Source organism: Solanum dulcamara, chromosome 5, assembly GCF_947179165.1.
Source record: "Solanum dulcamara chromosome 5, daSolDulc1.2, whole genome shotgun sequence".
Classification (NCBI taxonomy): Eukaryota; Viridiplantae; Streptophyta; class Magnoliopsida; order Solanales; family Solanaceae; genus Solanum; species Solanum dulcamara.
Window position 1 is genome coordinate 55,293,959 of NC_077241.1, and position 14,062 is coordinate 55,308,020.

General features: G+C 31.5%; 1 protein-coding gene across 1 annotated transcript; it reads left to right on the plus strand.

Annotated features, from left to right (window-relative positions):
* The first annotated feature begins 8,420 nt into the window (after positions 1-8,420).
* LOC129889230 (protein indeterminate-domain 12-like) lies at positions 8,421-11,657 on the plus strand. Its single transcript, XM_055964441.1, has 3 exons — positions 8,421-8,867; positions 9,309-9,705; positions 10,741-11,657. Exons 1-3 carry the CDS (start codon positions 8,687-8,689, stop codon positions 11,516-11,518), a joined length of 1,356 nt encoding a protein of 451 aa, XP_055820416.1. The 5' UTR covers positions 8,421-8,686; the 3' UTR covers positions 11,519-11,657.
* Positions 11,658-14,062: the final 2,405 nt, after the last annotated feature.

Consider the following 14,062-nt stretch of genomic DNA (forward strand, 5'->3'; position numbering starts at 1 on the left):
GTCTCCTCATAAGATGGATGGCTTCTGTAGTTGAGCATCCCGGCATAAATCCAAATTTCTTTCAAATTGGTCAAGTTCTTTTTGTATTGCCATCATTTAAGATTCATTACTTAGTGGTGGTTTCCGGCTGAGGTAGTGTCTAGGAACAACGATGGTGGTGGAAACTATGTTAATAGCCGGGATGAAGGTTGGGGATGACGGCAAAGGGCTGGCACGAGGATGATTGATTGTCATTGGTGTTCAAGCGACGTGAGAGGAGACATAGAGGAGAAAGAGAATCGTAAAATGGGGAAAAGAAAAGGGATCTGGTAATTTAATTGAACTTATCGAGCTCTGAAGGTCGATAATTTTTAAAAAATATTTAATCAATTTTTACTAGGAATATCGACCTTCTGATGTGGATAATTTTATTTTTTTTACCTTTTAAAATTAAAAATATCGAACTATCAAGGTCAGTTTCTTTAAATAATTTATTTAACGAATACCCACCACCGGGATTGGTAATTTTAATTAATTTTTTGCGGGATAGAATTTTGATCTCCATATCGGTCAATTTTAAAGTTTTTATTTTTTGTCACTAAAGAAATTGACCTCCGAATGTTGATTTTTTGGTTTTAAAAAAATAAAAGAAATTAGTCTAAAACCAACCTCCAAACGTCTGAAATTATTCTCAACTAATAAACTTGCAAAAAAAAGGCACAAATTAAACAGCAGCCTAAAAATTCATTATTTGTGCACTCTGGCATCAATTAGCGCCGCTACAGAAATATATGTATATATAGAGAGAGATAGATATATATAGAGAGAAAAGAATAAATCACTTACTCCTATAATGGAACTTCAAGGCATAAAAGTGATAAAATGAGGGAATAGGCTCAAATATGTCATCGATTTTAGAAAAAACTCATTTATGTCAACCGTTAAAAGTTTGGTTTATCTATGTCATTGTCGTTTGAGAAAAAGCTCATTTATGTCATTATTTTATAGGGATAATTACAGTAGAAGGCAATTCGGCCAAAGTAATTACTAAAACAATGGTCATTCATTGTATATGCATGTATAATCAGTGTATATTTCATGTATAGTCAAATTATATTCAGTTTTTGAGTGTATTATAATGTATATTAGGTGTAAAGCTCATGTATAGGTAACCTATATTATATAGATGTATACTTTCTATGACTTTTTACAAGTTATATTGTACAATAACTATATAGTTCCTATGATTTTGGTTATTTTTTATGTGAATAATCATGGCTATATTTGTTGTAAACTAATTCGTTTATTGTATATATTTGAAATTGTCCCTATTTTTAACTCCGATTTTTCAAAACCATTTTTTACATGTTGTCATTATAATTCAGCCACATCATTATTATTATTTTTATAAAAAAAAGAAACTAAAATTATTTCTGGAATTAAAAAAAACCACCTATATTAAAAAAATCCAAAAATAATGAAAATCAGTCCTAAAATTTTAAAAATCTACTTTAATTCATGTTTTTGATGTTTTTTATGCTAGATCCTTGTTCCCTAGTATTTTTTGAATCTATGTTCAAAATTTCACGTAATTTGGAGTTGTGATAAAAATTTTATCATTAAAGAATTTTGAAGTTTTGAAATTTTAAAAAAATTTCAAGTGCGTCTTGTCGAGTTAGGTTGAATTCGAGCTCAAAAGTTACTGAATTTTGGTATCTAACTTGGAGAAATGCTACTTTTAAAATTTGAGGTGATTTCGTGAAGAATTGAAGAAATTGAAAATTTGAGAGTTATTGTTGTTTTTCATGTCTTCTTGGTGTTTTTTAGGAAAAAAGAGCAAAAAAAATACTTTTGATCCCAAACTCCAATTGAAAAATGTTAATAGTTGTTTGGGGTCTTGTTGAGTTAGGTTGAATTTTTTAAAATAATAATAATAATGTGGCCGAATTATGATTGGCTGCGTGTAAAACTGGTTTTATAAAATTGGAGTTAAAAATTAATGCATGAATGAGTCTTTTCTCGAATAGCAATGACATAGATGAGTCAAATTTTTAACGTTGTTTGAAGAAACCCTCCACTTCAATTGGTATATTTTCACGAGGTCGAGATTCTAAGAATCATGGTGGTCCTTGATCCAACGGGGGATTGCCTGGGATGGGGAGCTTGGGCCCTCGAGAATCCGCGTACCGCCACAGGAGAGCCTTCCTTAGATAAACTCCATACTCTTCTTTCGGTTCTCGAATCGAGGGGAGTCAATTCCAAGTCCCTAAACCAAAAGGGATGAGAGAAAAAGGCTTGAGAAAGATTCCTTGGAAGGGGGAATATCTAAAAAAGTGTTAGCGGAGAGTCCAGCTATGGAGCTAGGTCTACACCGTCACGCCGAGACTCTCTTTTGAAAGTGAGATACCGACTTTCATAAGAGGGAAAGATTACTCCGTCATGCAGCAGAGCAGTGTTCATCTAACTATAAATTTTATAAGAGAAGAAGAATCGTAGCGTAGGATCGATGAATGTCTTCGCGGTGGACTTGATTTTACCAAAGATATGAACCGGGAGCGGGCGAAGACATGCAGCTTCCTTTTTAGGGTCCCATCGATTGAACTGTTGATGGAATAAGGACTGCTTTCAAACCTGAATGAGGTTCAGGTCTTGGAATCGAGCTAGGAGATGCTATTGAATTTGTCCAGTCAAAAGGGAAAGGCGATGACTATCAGTTCTGACTCTTTTTCCAAAGAAAGCGACTGGAATATAAGACAGCGAGTAAGGGTAAGCGCGAACGAACTATGAATCCGGCACCCCCCAACTATTGTAAAATTGATATGTTAATATCATACTTGGTTGCAAGGGTACAAAGACCCACAGTTGTCCTACAAGAAATTAATGCTCTAAGAAATATTGGTGAAAGGTTGACTTGCATATCTTTCATCCAATACCGCTTAGCAAACTCAATAGTTCCATTTTCAGAAATAATCGATTTCTATTTTGAAATCATAACACCGAGTTTGTCCCGCTAGCTTTTTTTCCTAGCCCTAACCAATGAATGATAGGCCGGCTTAGGATAATTGAAAATGAATTCACTTTCAGTAATCAGGGTCCAGGGCTGGCGGGCACGCCCCCAGCTTCTTAAGTTTGGAAATTGTGCTGGACCAATGCTACGAGCTTTCGGGATCCAATGGAATCTTCGTAAAGTCGATCATTAGGAGTGTTACGATTCATTCGATTGGCAGGTCCAATCGATTCATAGCCTCTCGAGTACAGCCCATATTCATGCAAGGATTAGTGATTGAGGATCCATACAGAGTTTTATAAAATATCTTAGAGATCAAGAAACACAAATGAGTATTTTATTAAAATTTGATGGCATATTTGAGCCTTTTCCTAAAACTAATAAATAATTACAAATGAAAACCATTTTTTTCTATTTCAAAATATTTTATTAAGACAGGAACATATTGAGAACATGAATAAACAGAAAGACAATGCAGTTCCATAAGGAAGTCACGTTATTTGTTTGCTAGTTAAACTTTGCTTGAATAAGTTTATTTCTTCAATCAATCTTGGGGGCCACTGAAAAATTATCTTAATTTTTTTCCACTCTCAAGATCATATATATAATAATATTACATTATTATTTTAGAAATACATAATTATAGATATGGAAACTCATGCTCAAAGTATCATATAATGTAATGATAATTGAGTATACTTCTGTAAATAAGGTTTGAAATTTAAATTTTGTATTTATTTTATCTTTTTTTAAAAAAGAAAAAAATTAGATAATGCCTCTCTAAGTGGTTATTTGCAGCACTTTTGACGTTTTAATTACTAATAATTTTTAAGTCTATCACATTGAAAATTTTTATTTTTTTATATAATTCAACCAAATGTATATCTAGTAGTAGTGGATAATATAACTCTTACAATTTGAATAAATAAGAATTAATTTTAATCCTATAATTTTAAAAGTTTAACGGATATCATGATAAAAATCTAAAGTTCAAACAAATCAAATTTATAATATCCACCTTTTTATATTAATGCACTCATCCTCTTGAAATCCTTGATGCGCATCTTCTCTTAATTACAATTGTGTTTCAAGTGGGATGCTCCATTTTTATGCATTGGTGTCTTTTCTTATGGATCTATAAATTCAAAAGAAAATTTTGTTTTCACTTTTAAATACAATTAATGTGCTATTGAATTGTCAAACTAAAGATATATAAACAATGCGAGCCAATATATCCAATTTAGTTAAAAACTTTGTGAAATATAACATCTTAGGCAGAAATGTAAAATCATTTGAATGCATCATTTTCCCACTTTTTTTGCCTTTCATCAGAACAATAAAAGAAGGGAAAAGGCAAAGAGAGCAATCATGGAAGAGATTGACTAAACTCAATTTCTCCCTCCTTTTTCTTGACTATGCATCAAAATAACAAGATAAATGAGTCATGGTTCAGATGGAACATGGAAGGCATATTAGGGGGACCAATATATGTTACCTGTATCTTTCATTCCCTAATCTTCACAATAAAGATGCATATACATGTCAAAACATTGAACACTTAATAAAGAAGCTTTGATTGCACCCAATTCATTTAAAATAAACAAACAGTATAAAGTTGATTGCCATGAACAGGAACCAAATTTTAATTATAAAACTAGCAGGAAAGAAAATTAAGAATTCACAGGAAATTAAAATATCCCTTTTTATGTTATATTTAGGTGTGTTAACACTTCAATATACCATAAAAAATGGGATATTTTCAGGTGAATTCTTAATTTTCTTGAATGGTTAAAAACACACTTAAGGTATCTTTTTTAAAATAAAAAAAAAAATTCATACTTGAATTATCAGGGGATGAGTTTTCTATCTAAACTATATATAGCCAAATATTTATTAAAACACATTTCAATTATCAGTTGTTCACTAATCTTACTTTAAATATCACCATTGTTCAGATAGAAAAAGTGAGCTACTGATCGATAAGGTGTGTTTCATTTAATATTTGGTGATACAAGTAGGAAATTCACATACCTAATATTTCAAGTAAGAAACTCAAATAAACGGATACTTTAAGTGTCTGTTTTAGCCTTTAACTCTAATTTATAATTCACCTGAAAATTGCCGTAACTAAAGAATATAAGAGGTTGTGAAAACTAAGAAATAAAAGTGCAGTTGTTGGACTTCTAATTCTATCTTTTACTTAAATAAAATATAAATATTTAATTAGATTTTGATTTAATATATGAGTAAAATAATAAATTAACTATATTTTATGTATTTATACATTTAATGATTCAGATATGAAAACCAAGATACTTTGAGTTTGTCTTTTACCCTAACTCAATTATTTATGAATAAATTAACGGAAGGGAATATTACAGGAACTTTCATGGGCATATATGTTTCTTGGAAGTTAATCAACAAACCAATCATGTGAAGATGGTGTAGAAGCACGAGTATGAAAAGTCATGTTACTTTTGGGTACTGCTACTACCCACAGGGTAAACAGTATAAACACAGTTACATTATGGATTGAATTATTTAAAAGATTTGCTTTCCCCTATTTTGATTGAAGTTTCCTTTTGTGATTAACTAGGTGGAATAAAATATTTAACTTTCTGTACCTAGTTATAATATTCTTCCACTAAAAAAGAATTATACATCAACAGTTACATATGGTGCATACCTTAAGGTATACAATTCATATTTTATAGGCTGAATACATACATGACTCCATAAACTTGTTGGAATTTTTCATTTAAATATTTAAACTAATAGTTATACTTATTGAACAGTTGATTTTGATTTAAAGTGTACCTCATTGACACATATTGCTGACATGGCATAGCATGTGCAATGCACTCTCCTCTGAGAGAGTGGAAAGCCATAATCTATTTTATTTTATTTATTTTTTCTCTTATGAATTTATGATGAATCTCCACCACTCTTGCCACCAAAACAATAGCCACCACCTATCTCGCCGCTGCACATCACTGAACCACAATAACAAAACAAAATATAAATTTGATTCTAAAATTGTCCTTCCTTTTTCAAATAAGTCTATAGCCTAGTTAATTGCATTAAGTTATCCCAAGCAAGTTCCATTTGGTTTAATGCAATACTAAATGTTGCAGACTTATTTTGTAGAAATCAAATGTCGGTGGAATTGGTAGCAATATTTGTTGAAATTAATAGTCAAATTTTGGTAAAATTTGATATCCAAATTTTGTAGAAATTAGCTTCCATATTTGTTCAAATTGTTAGTCAAATATTAGTGAAAGTTGGCAACCTAACTTTGTAGAAATTGGTTGCCATATTTATGTCAATCAAGAGGTTGAAAACCTTTATAAATAAAGTAACAATTGAACATTTGAAACCACACCAAAATAGAGAGAGCAATAGAGAGAATAAAAAGTAATCCACAAACTATTTCTTAGTTTGTGAGAAAATATTGTGGAGTAATATTTCTTAGTTAGTGAGTTGTGTGAATTAAAAGAGTGTTTTTCTTATAAAACAGTAGTCATATTTTGATACTATCAAGTTGTCATCACTATTATATTATATTTACCCCTTTATAATATTTGATACCATTATTACTCTCTTGTTATTACTATTCAGCGCGAATATTATTCTGAGTGAGATTATTATTTTTCCAATATTGTTCTCCCCAATTTTTCATTTTTGAGGGACTAACCCAGTTCCCATTACATCTTACCTCGTAGCCATTTTGTCTAAATATTTTCTTGTCTATTGTTTATCTATAGAGAAATTGTACCAGGTAAAATAAAGGCTAGGCAAACATTTTAAGTTGATCCAAAGAAACTGAAAAATGTATGATTTCTCTCTGAAAACTATGCTTGAGGAGTGAGTGAAAAGTCGGAAGGGACTATATGAATAGGATGAATGTAGGGAGAAAGGAGGGTGATAATGAAATAAGAACTGGGAGAAAGAAGAAAGTCAGTATCTGGTATTAGCTCTTGGTGCTGTAGTGGTCGAAAGAGACGTAGGCTTCTCTCTGAGGAAGAAGAATGCCATAAGCTGCAAAAGATTGTTTTTTTTTTTCGTTCTTTTAATTCTGACTTTTTCTTCTTTGATGATGTGTATTTTTATTATTGGCTCTATTTTTCATGTCATGGCAAGAGGCTTTCACGCTCTGAACCTAATCTAGAATTGTGCAATATGTGTTCAATTGACACAGTTTGAATATAGTTGAGATGTTAAATAAGTATAAGTCTTACTTCAGCTTGTTTAAGTGAAAAATTCGAACAAATTTAAGGGGCGCATATGTATTTGGCCTATTTTATATACATAAATGTTCACAACATGTGAATTGTATATGCCGAAAGTATACAACGTAGTTATTTACTAGGTATTTTGTAATTATTTTACTCTGACTATCTATGGAATGTAATACTATTTTGGGGAAAAGATCAAAAATATCTTTAAATTATGTTAAATGAATAAAAATGCTTGATGGTTTGGTTAACACGTTTCTTTGCCTTAAATAATCTTTTCTTCTTTTTAATCTCATTTTACCAATTAAGATAGAATAACTTAATATATCTTTTTAACTAATAATATAGGTCATATATATAAAATCATAGTAACTCCGTCATTAATTTTGATTTAGATAAATATTAAATTTTCTATAAAATAGAATTTTTTTTCTTTTTTGAATCGAACTAGGATACTCATTTTCTAATTAAAAAAATCATCAGTAGGAAAAGAATATGTTTAAAAAGAAAAAAAATAATATTTATTTGGAAAATGACATTTTGATCAATTAAGTAACAATAAGAGTATTTTTGTATCAATCTATTGAAGACAAAGACATTTTTAGACCAAACTATGAACTAATAACATTTTTATTTATTTTATATAGTTTAAAGATGTTTTTAACCTTTTTCGTACTATTTTAAAAAAATAAAATGGACATTTTCGTGTAGTTTTTGGTTGCCTAGATTGCTACGCAGTCCTTTAAATGACCCATTTTGATTAGCTCAATTTGGTTACTTTTACACTTAATTGAGGCCCTAAGTTACGACCACAACCATATTATGCTATAGCACTTTCATTAAACGTTCAAGAATGAAGCCATACCACAGTTAATAAAGTGGGTGAAAATTATGAATATTAAGGGATCAAATTGTAACAAAGACAAAATATGCTATATACAACAAAAAGTTGATTGAACACTGTAGTTAATGAAATGAGCAAATTAGTATAATAATGCAAAGAGGTAACATTTGTATGATTGATATTTGAGAAGAGAATAGAGGAAAAGACAAAATGTAACGTCAGAGCAAGCTTCCTCCCCTTTGCGTATGGTTTTGATGGGGTAGAGGACTATACCTTCTCATCCACAACTCCTCTTTCTCTCTCTCTCTCTTGAATTTAATTAATTTTCCTTTTTATTATCTATAAAGAATCTTATAATTTTGCTTGGTTTCATTTGTTTTCTTGTGTATGGCTTTTATTGGTTTCAGACCTTTAGTTTTCTTTAACAAGATAGGGAGCTGAATAACAGACTATTATTACTCTTTGCTTTCCTCTTTCTTACATCTATTCTTCTCTTAGCTTTTGTCATCTCTAGGGTTTCAGACAAAGCAGCAAAAGATATATAAAGCACAAACTACATCTCTTAGACTACCCTTTTATTTTTTCCAACAAAAAGTTATTAAGGTAGAAGTGTATGGGAGAATGATAAAGGGTATGCTAGGAGATGATAGTATGTCAAATTTAACATCTGCGTCTAATGAACCAAGCATATCTTCAACATATAATAGAATTGAAATTGGTAGTTCTCTCTACCCTCAACTACAAAACATTCAAACACAACCACTTCCTAACAAGAAGAAGAGAAATCTACCAGGAAATCCAGGTACTTATACAATTACTCCATATGTTCCAAGTTATCTAGCACAATTGGAATTTCTAGAGTCAATTATATATTTTGCTTTGATCAGAATTTTTTTATATATCTTTTAAATATTTCGAGTTGTTAATTATTGTGATTTATAGTACTTTTTAATTACTTTTCAAATATACAAAATATATTTCAACAAAATATAAAGTTTCTATGTCTAATTCACGGTCAAAGTTTAAAAGTTGAAATCTCAAAATTTCAATTGTGCCACATAAATTGAGACAATGTTTTTTTTGTTTGGCTTGAAATTCAATACATAAAAGGATTTAAGTTATGCACGCTGCTAATAGTGTATGCTATAACTTGTCAAAGGAAGGTTTTAAATGATTCGATTGTGTATTTGTATGTAAAATTTATATTTAGATTGATTTAAGTAAATTAATTTTGATGAATTAGATCCAGAAGCAGAAGTTGTAGCATTGTCTCCAAAAAGTCTTTTGGCAACAAATAGATTTGTATGTGAGATCTGTAACAAAGGATTTCAAAGAGATCAGAATCTGCAGCTACACAGAAGAGGACATAATTTGCCATGGAAGTTAAAGCAAAGAACAAATAAAGAGGTGAAGAAGAAAGTATATGTGTGTCCAGAGCCATCATGTGTACACCATCATCCATCAAGGGCACTAGGGGATCTCACTGGGATTAAGAAGCATTTTTGTAGAAAACATGGTGAGAAGAAATGGAAATGTGACAAATGTTCAAAACGTTATGCAGTTCAGTCTGATTGGAAAGCACACTCCAAGATTTGTGGTACAAGAGAGTATAGATGTGATTGTGGAACCCTTTTCTCTAGGTAATTAATTTAACTCAACTATATATATCACTTCAGAGTTTCTCAACTTTCTCCTCCTCTCCATCATTAATTCTCTTTAATTAATACTGCTACTATTATTTTCAATTTATTTTAACTTATATAAATCTACTCACTCATGTATAAATGATTTTTATGCTAATTATCGTTATAATTTAACATGTGATAAGCAGTTATCTGCCTTATTTTCAAATAACTAATTTACAACTTATTATGAACTTTTAAATGACCGTATGGTTGAATAATTCTAGCTCAAACCTTGTATTTGTGTTTTATAGTCTAATTTAATATGTGCTCCTATAAGTAATATCTATGAAGAACCTAGTAAGCTACTTACTTCGTCTCAATTTATGTATCATAGTTTGACTTGACATAACGTTTAAGAAATAAATAAATATTTTTAAAATGTGTAGTCTAAAACAAACTTTAAACATTTAAAATTAAATTATTTCAAACTATAAAAAGGTGACATTCTGTTTTGTACGAACTAAAAAAAAGTGTACATAAATTTGGATGGAGGGAATATATTTTTTAAAATTCAAAATTCATGAATTCAAAATTTTAGCGTATAACAATTCCTGTATATATACATTGTGGTTATTAGTTTATAGATGTTAAAGTTTTATCTAGAATGCTTCTTCAATCAATTAATCGACGTTTTGAATCAAATCAAAACTAGGAAGAGACACCGAGTAGCAAAGTTCACGTGTGTAAGTTCATGTGTATACAACTGAATAAATGTGTCTGCCTATTTGTGTGTCTGTATGCGAGAGAGATAATAGAGGGTCCACACTTGGCTGCAAAAGCAATTTGCATACAAAACTTTACTGCAGATTCGTATTTAATGCTACTAATAAATGTCATGTCGTAAAACTAAAAGTAAAAGAAAGAAAAATGGTTGACGAAATAGAAGGTACTCATGCACTTTATCAGTAGTACACCATATTCAAATATTCATATGGTTTTTTTTATTTATTTATTTGAAAAAGTGATATCTTTTATTTACTGTTTACACAGGAGGGATAGCTTCATTACCCACAGAGCTTTTTGTGATGCTTTAACAGAAGAAAGTTCAAGAACATTAATCCCACCACCAAATTCTTCAACTTCTCATCACCTTAATCTCCATACACTCCAAAACTTCCAACTGAAACAAGAACAACAACAAAGTAACGACCTCTCTTCTCAGTTATTCATTCAAAACCCTAACTGCAACATCTTTGGTGCGCCACCTCCTCACATGAGCGCAACTGCATTGCTACATAAAGCAGCACAAATTGGAGTAACTTCTTTGTCTTCTTCCGCTGCTGCTGCTAATAACATGAGTGCAACAAATTTTTTCAGTCCTGCTACTGTTACTAGTACAACAACTGGCATGGCAATGACAGGAGCAGGTGGTGATTTAGCGTCACGTGAATATCATCATCAATTTGAAAATAATAATACAAATGCTGATTTTGTTACTGGTAGTAGTACGTCTTTTCATGAAGATTTTGGTGCTAGTGTGACCCCTGGATTCATGGAACAAGTCCATGACATGCAAAACATGATGGCGCCTTCTTTGCCTTGTACTAATTTTGATGAAGGATTTGGTGGCGGCACACATTTGATGAGGTCAGGTAAAGAAAATAATGAAGGGTTGACAAGAGATTTCTTGGGTCTTAGAGCATTTCCACATCATAGTAGGGATTTTCTCAATACTACTACTACAGCTGCTGCTTTTCATCATATAGGTTCTGCTGCTTCATTTGATCATCAGAATCAGAATCAAAATCAATCATCTTGGCAAAATTAGTTATACTTTGATGTTCAATTATATTTTGTTATTGTTGTTTTGTATCTCTACTATAAAGTCCTTTGGAAGGGAGCTAAGCACCCCTCTTAACTTGCTTTTTATCTCTCTCTATATATATATATTCATCCTTTCAGGTTCAGGTATTCAGTTAAATTCCTTTTTTGTCCTTTTTAAAAAAAAAATAAAGAGTTTATATTTGATCCTCAATAATTTACACAATATAAGGTAATGATATATAAATTTCTATGGTCAGCATTAATTGGTATCAACATAAAAAACAGTAGTACCAATTAATTACCAATATATTAGTAGTGTAAGTAATATTTATATTATTAGAGTATATAACTTTAAAAGGAAATTATTTTCTTTTATTAAATCAGGGAAGTACATTAATCTCGGTAGGCAACTCCCAATATTGCTACCTCATGAGTTCTATTGAGTTTGGCGTGAAGGGGTCGGTTTGTCTACTCAGAATTTGAAGGTGTATTGCAAAATATAGGCTAATTTGAAAGAATTTTTTAGGTTTTGTCCTGTGTAAGCCGCTATACTGAGTGACACGCCGCTATAGCGGAGAACAAAAAGGGACGATCTAGATCGCTTTAGCGGGATTGGAGCCACTTTGGGCTTCTATAGCAGATTTGGGTCCGCTATAACGAGATTAGCGGCCCGATTGGGCCGCAGTAATGCAGAAAACTATCCATAATCAACCATGAGCGTTTTGGGGAAGAAAAAGAGCAACTTAGGAAAAATTTCTTCAGTTTTCCATTGGAATCCTTCATAAAGGTAAGTATATTGATCTCCTAACTTGGTATCTTGATTTCTAGACCTTAGAGACGATAATTGTGGCACTAGGAGAGAGTTTGAGTTCATTCTTAGGTGGGGAAAATCCAGGTTTATGAGGAATTTAGGGTGTAAGACTTTGGATTATTCATAAACAATTTTGTTTTTGATTCATTTACCGTAATTCACTAATATGATCATGGAATTGACAATTTTAGGTGAATTAATGATGGAAAAATCTTGGATTGGGTGAAAAAATCATGAGGTTGGCCTGGAATTCAAGGATTAAGTTATAATCCAGAAATATTTAGGTCAATTTTGATTTATGTTGTACTTGTATTATTATTTTAGATCCAGAACAAGCTAAAGCTTCACAAAAGGGTCAAAAATTCGTGATAATACTTCTACAGTAGCTGCTTGACAACCAAGTAGGCTAGGTTTTATTAGCCAAGTAGTTAGACATGTTTTTTCTTATGTAATATCTTGTAGATTATTGGGAGATTTCATACATAGGCATTCGGGCATAGAATCTGGATGGTTGAATATATGGTTAGTTGTGGTTTAGGCCAATGATGGACTGATTGGTTATGGTTGACTTTATGATATGGTTGGGTGTTATCCCGGGGAAGAGAACCGTGGTGATTTGTTTATGCTTAGGAAATATTCGGGAAGAAATCCTTTGGGTAGGTGATGGTTATTGTTTTTTTAAAATTTTATGTGATGTGTGCATGTAATTATTTTATAGTATTACTTGTGTAATATATGTGGGGAAAATATAAGGGATGAATGTGAAATAAAATCACGTTGATAATCTCATGCAATGAACCTATTTAAATTACGTGTTGCTTCAAGTGTGGTTGTTCATTGTGATTGTGATTGTGCATGTTGTTTGTAATTGCTGGTTAGATCGAATACCACACTGGTTTGTAATATTATTGATTGGCTTGGGTACCACACCAGTATGGAAATATCATGCCTGGTATGTACTAATAATGGTTGGCTCAGATATCACACTGGTCACTAACAATTTGTGTGTAGGTTCCATAAGAGAGTTGGATTTACTTCTTTATGGCATGATTGTTACATGTTTGTTTCGTGAGTGAACCAAGTTTATTTATTGTGTTATATTTATCACATGTTGATCCCTGAGTAGCTGGTTATTGTGTTTAAATGCTAGAATGGTTTTTAAATAGACTCGAATTGCATATTAAACACCATAGACTATGTATTAAAAGATCCTTAGGTGGTCCTGTTACTTGAAATGTGAGTTAAAATCAGGTATGAATTTGTGTGAGATCATGTGGAACATGTTTTATGCATTTGGTTAGGTCATCTTGATGACCTGGAGTCTTATTCTTAGTTAATTTATGTGAACTTCTGTGTCTGTTAAAGTGTTCTAGGATATATTTGATCAAAGTAGGCTTGAAAAGCCATAGGATGGCATAAAAGGTAGGCTTGGGAAGCCTTAGGGTGGTAGGACAAGTAGGTTTTTAAAGAATTATGGTGGCATAAAAAATAGACTAAGGAAGCCTTACAGTGACAAGAGGGTTGAATGTCTGAATGAATGGCGTGGATAGGGAGGTTTAGATTGACTAAATTCTCTTAATCCCACTTAAAATAGACTAAAATGACATAATATAGAGATTAAAAATGTAAAAAAAGATCAAAATGACCTTGAAAAAATGACTTTGACAAGTTACATGAGCCCATCTATGGTCTATGGTTCCCTCTATGGACCGTAGATGTCTCTCTGAATATCAGAGT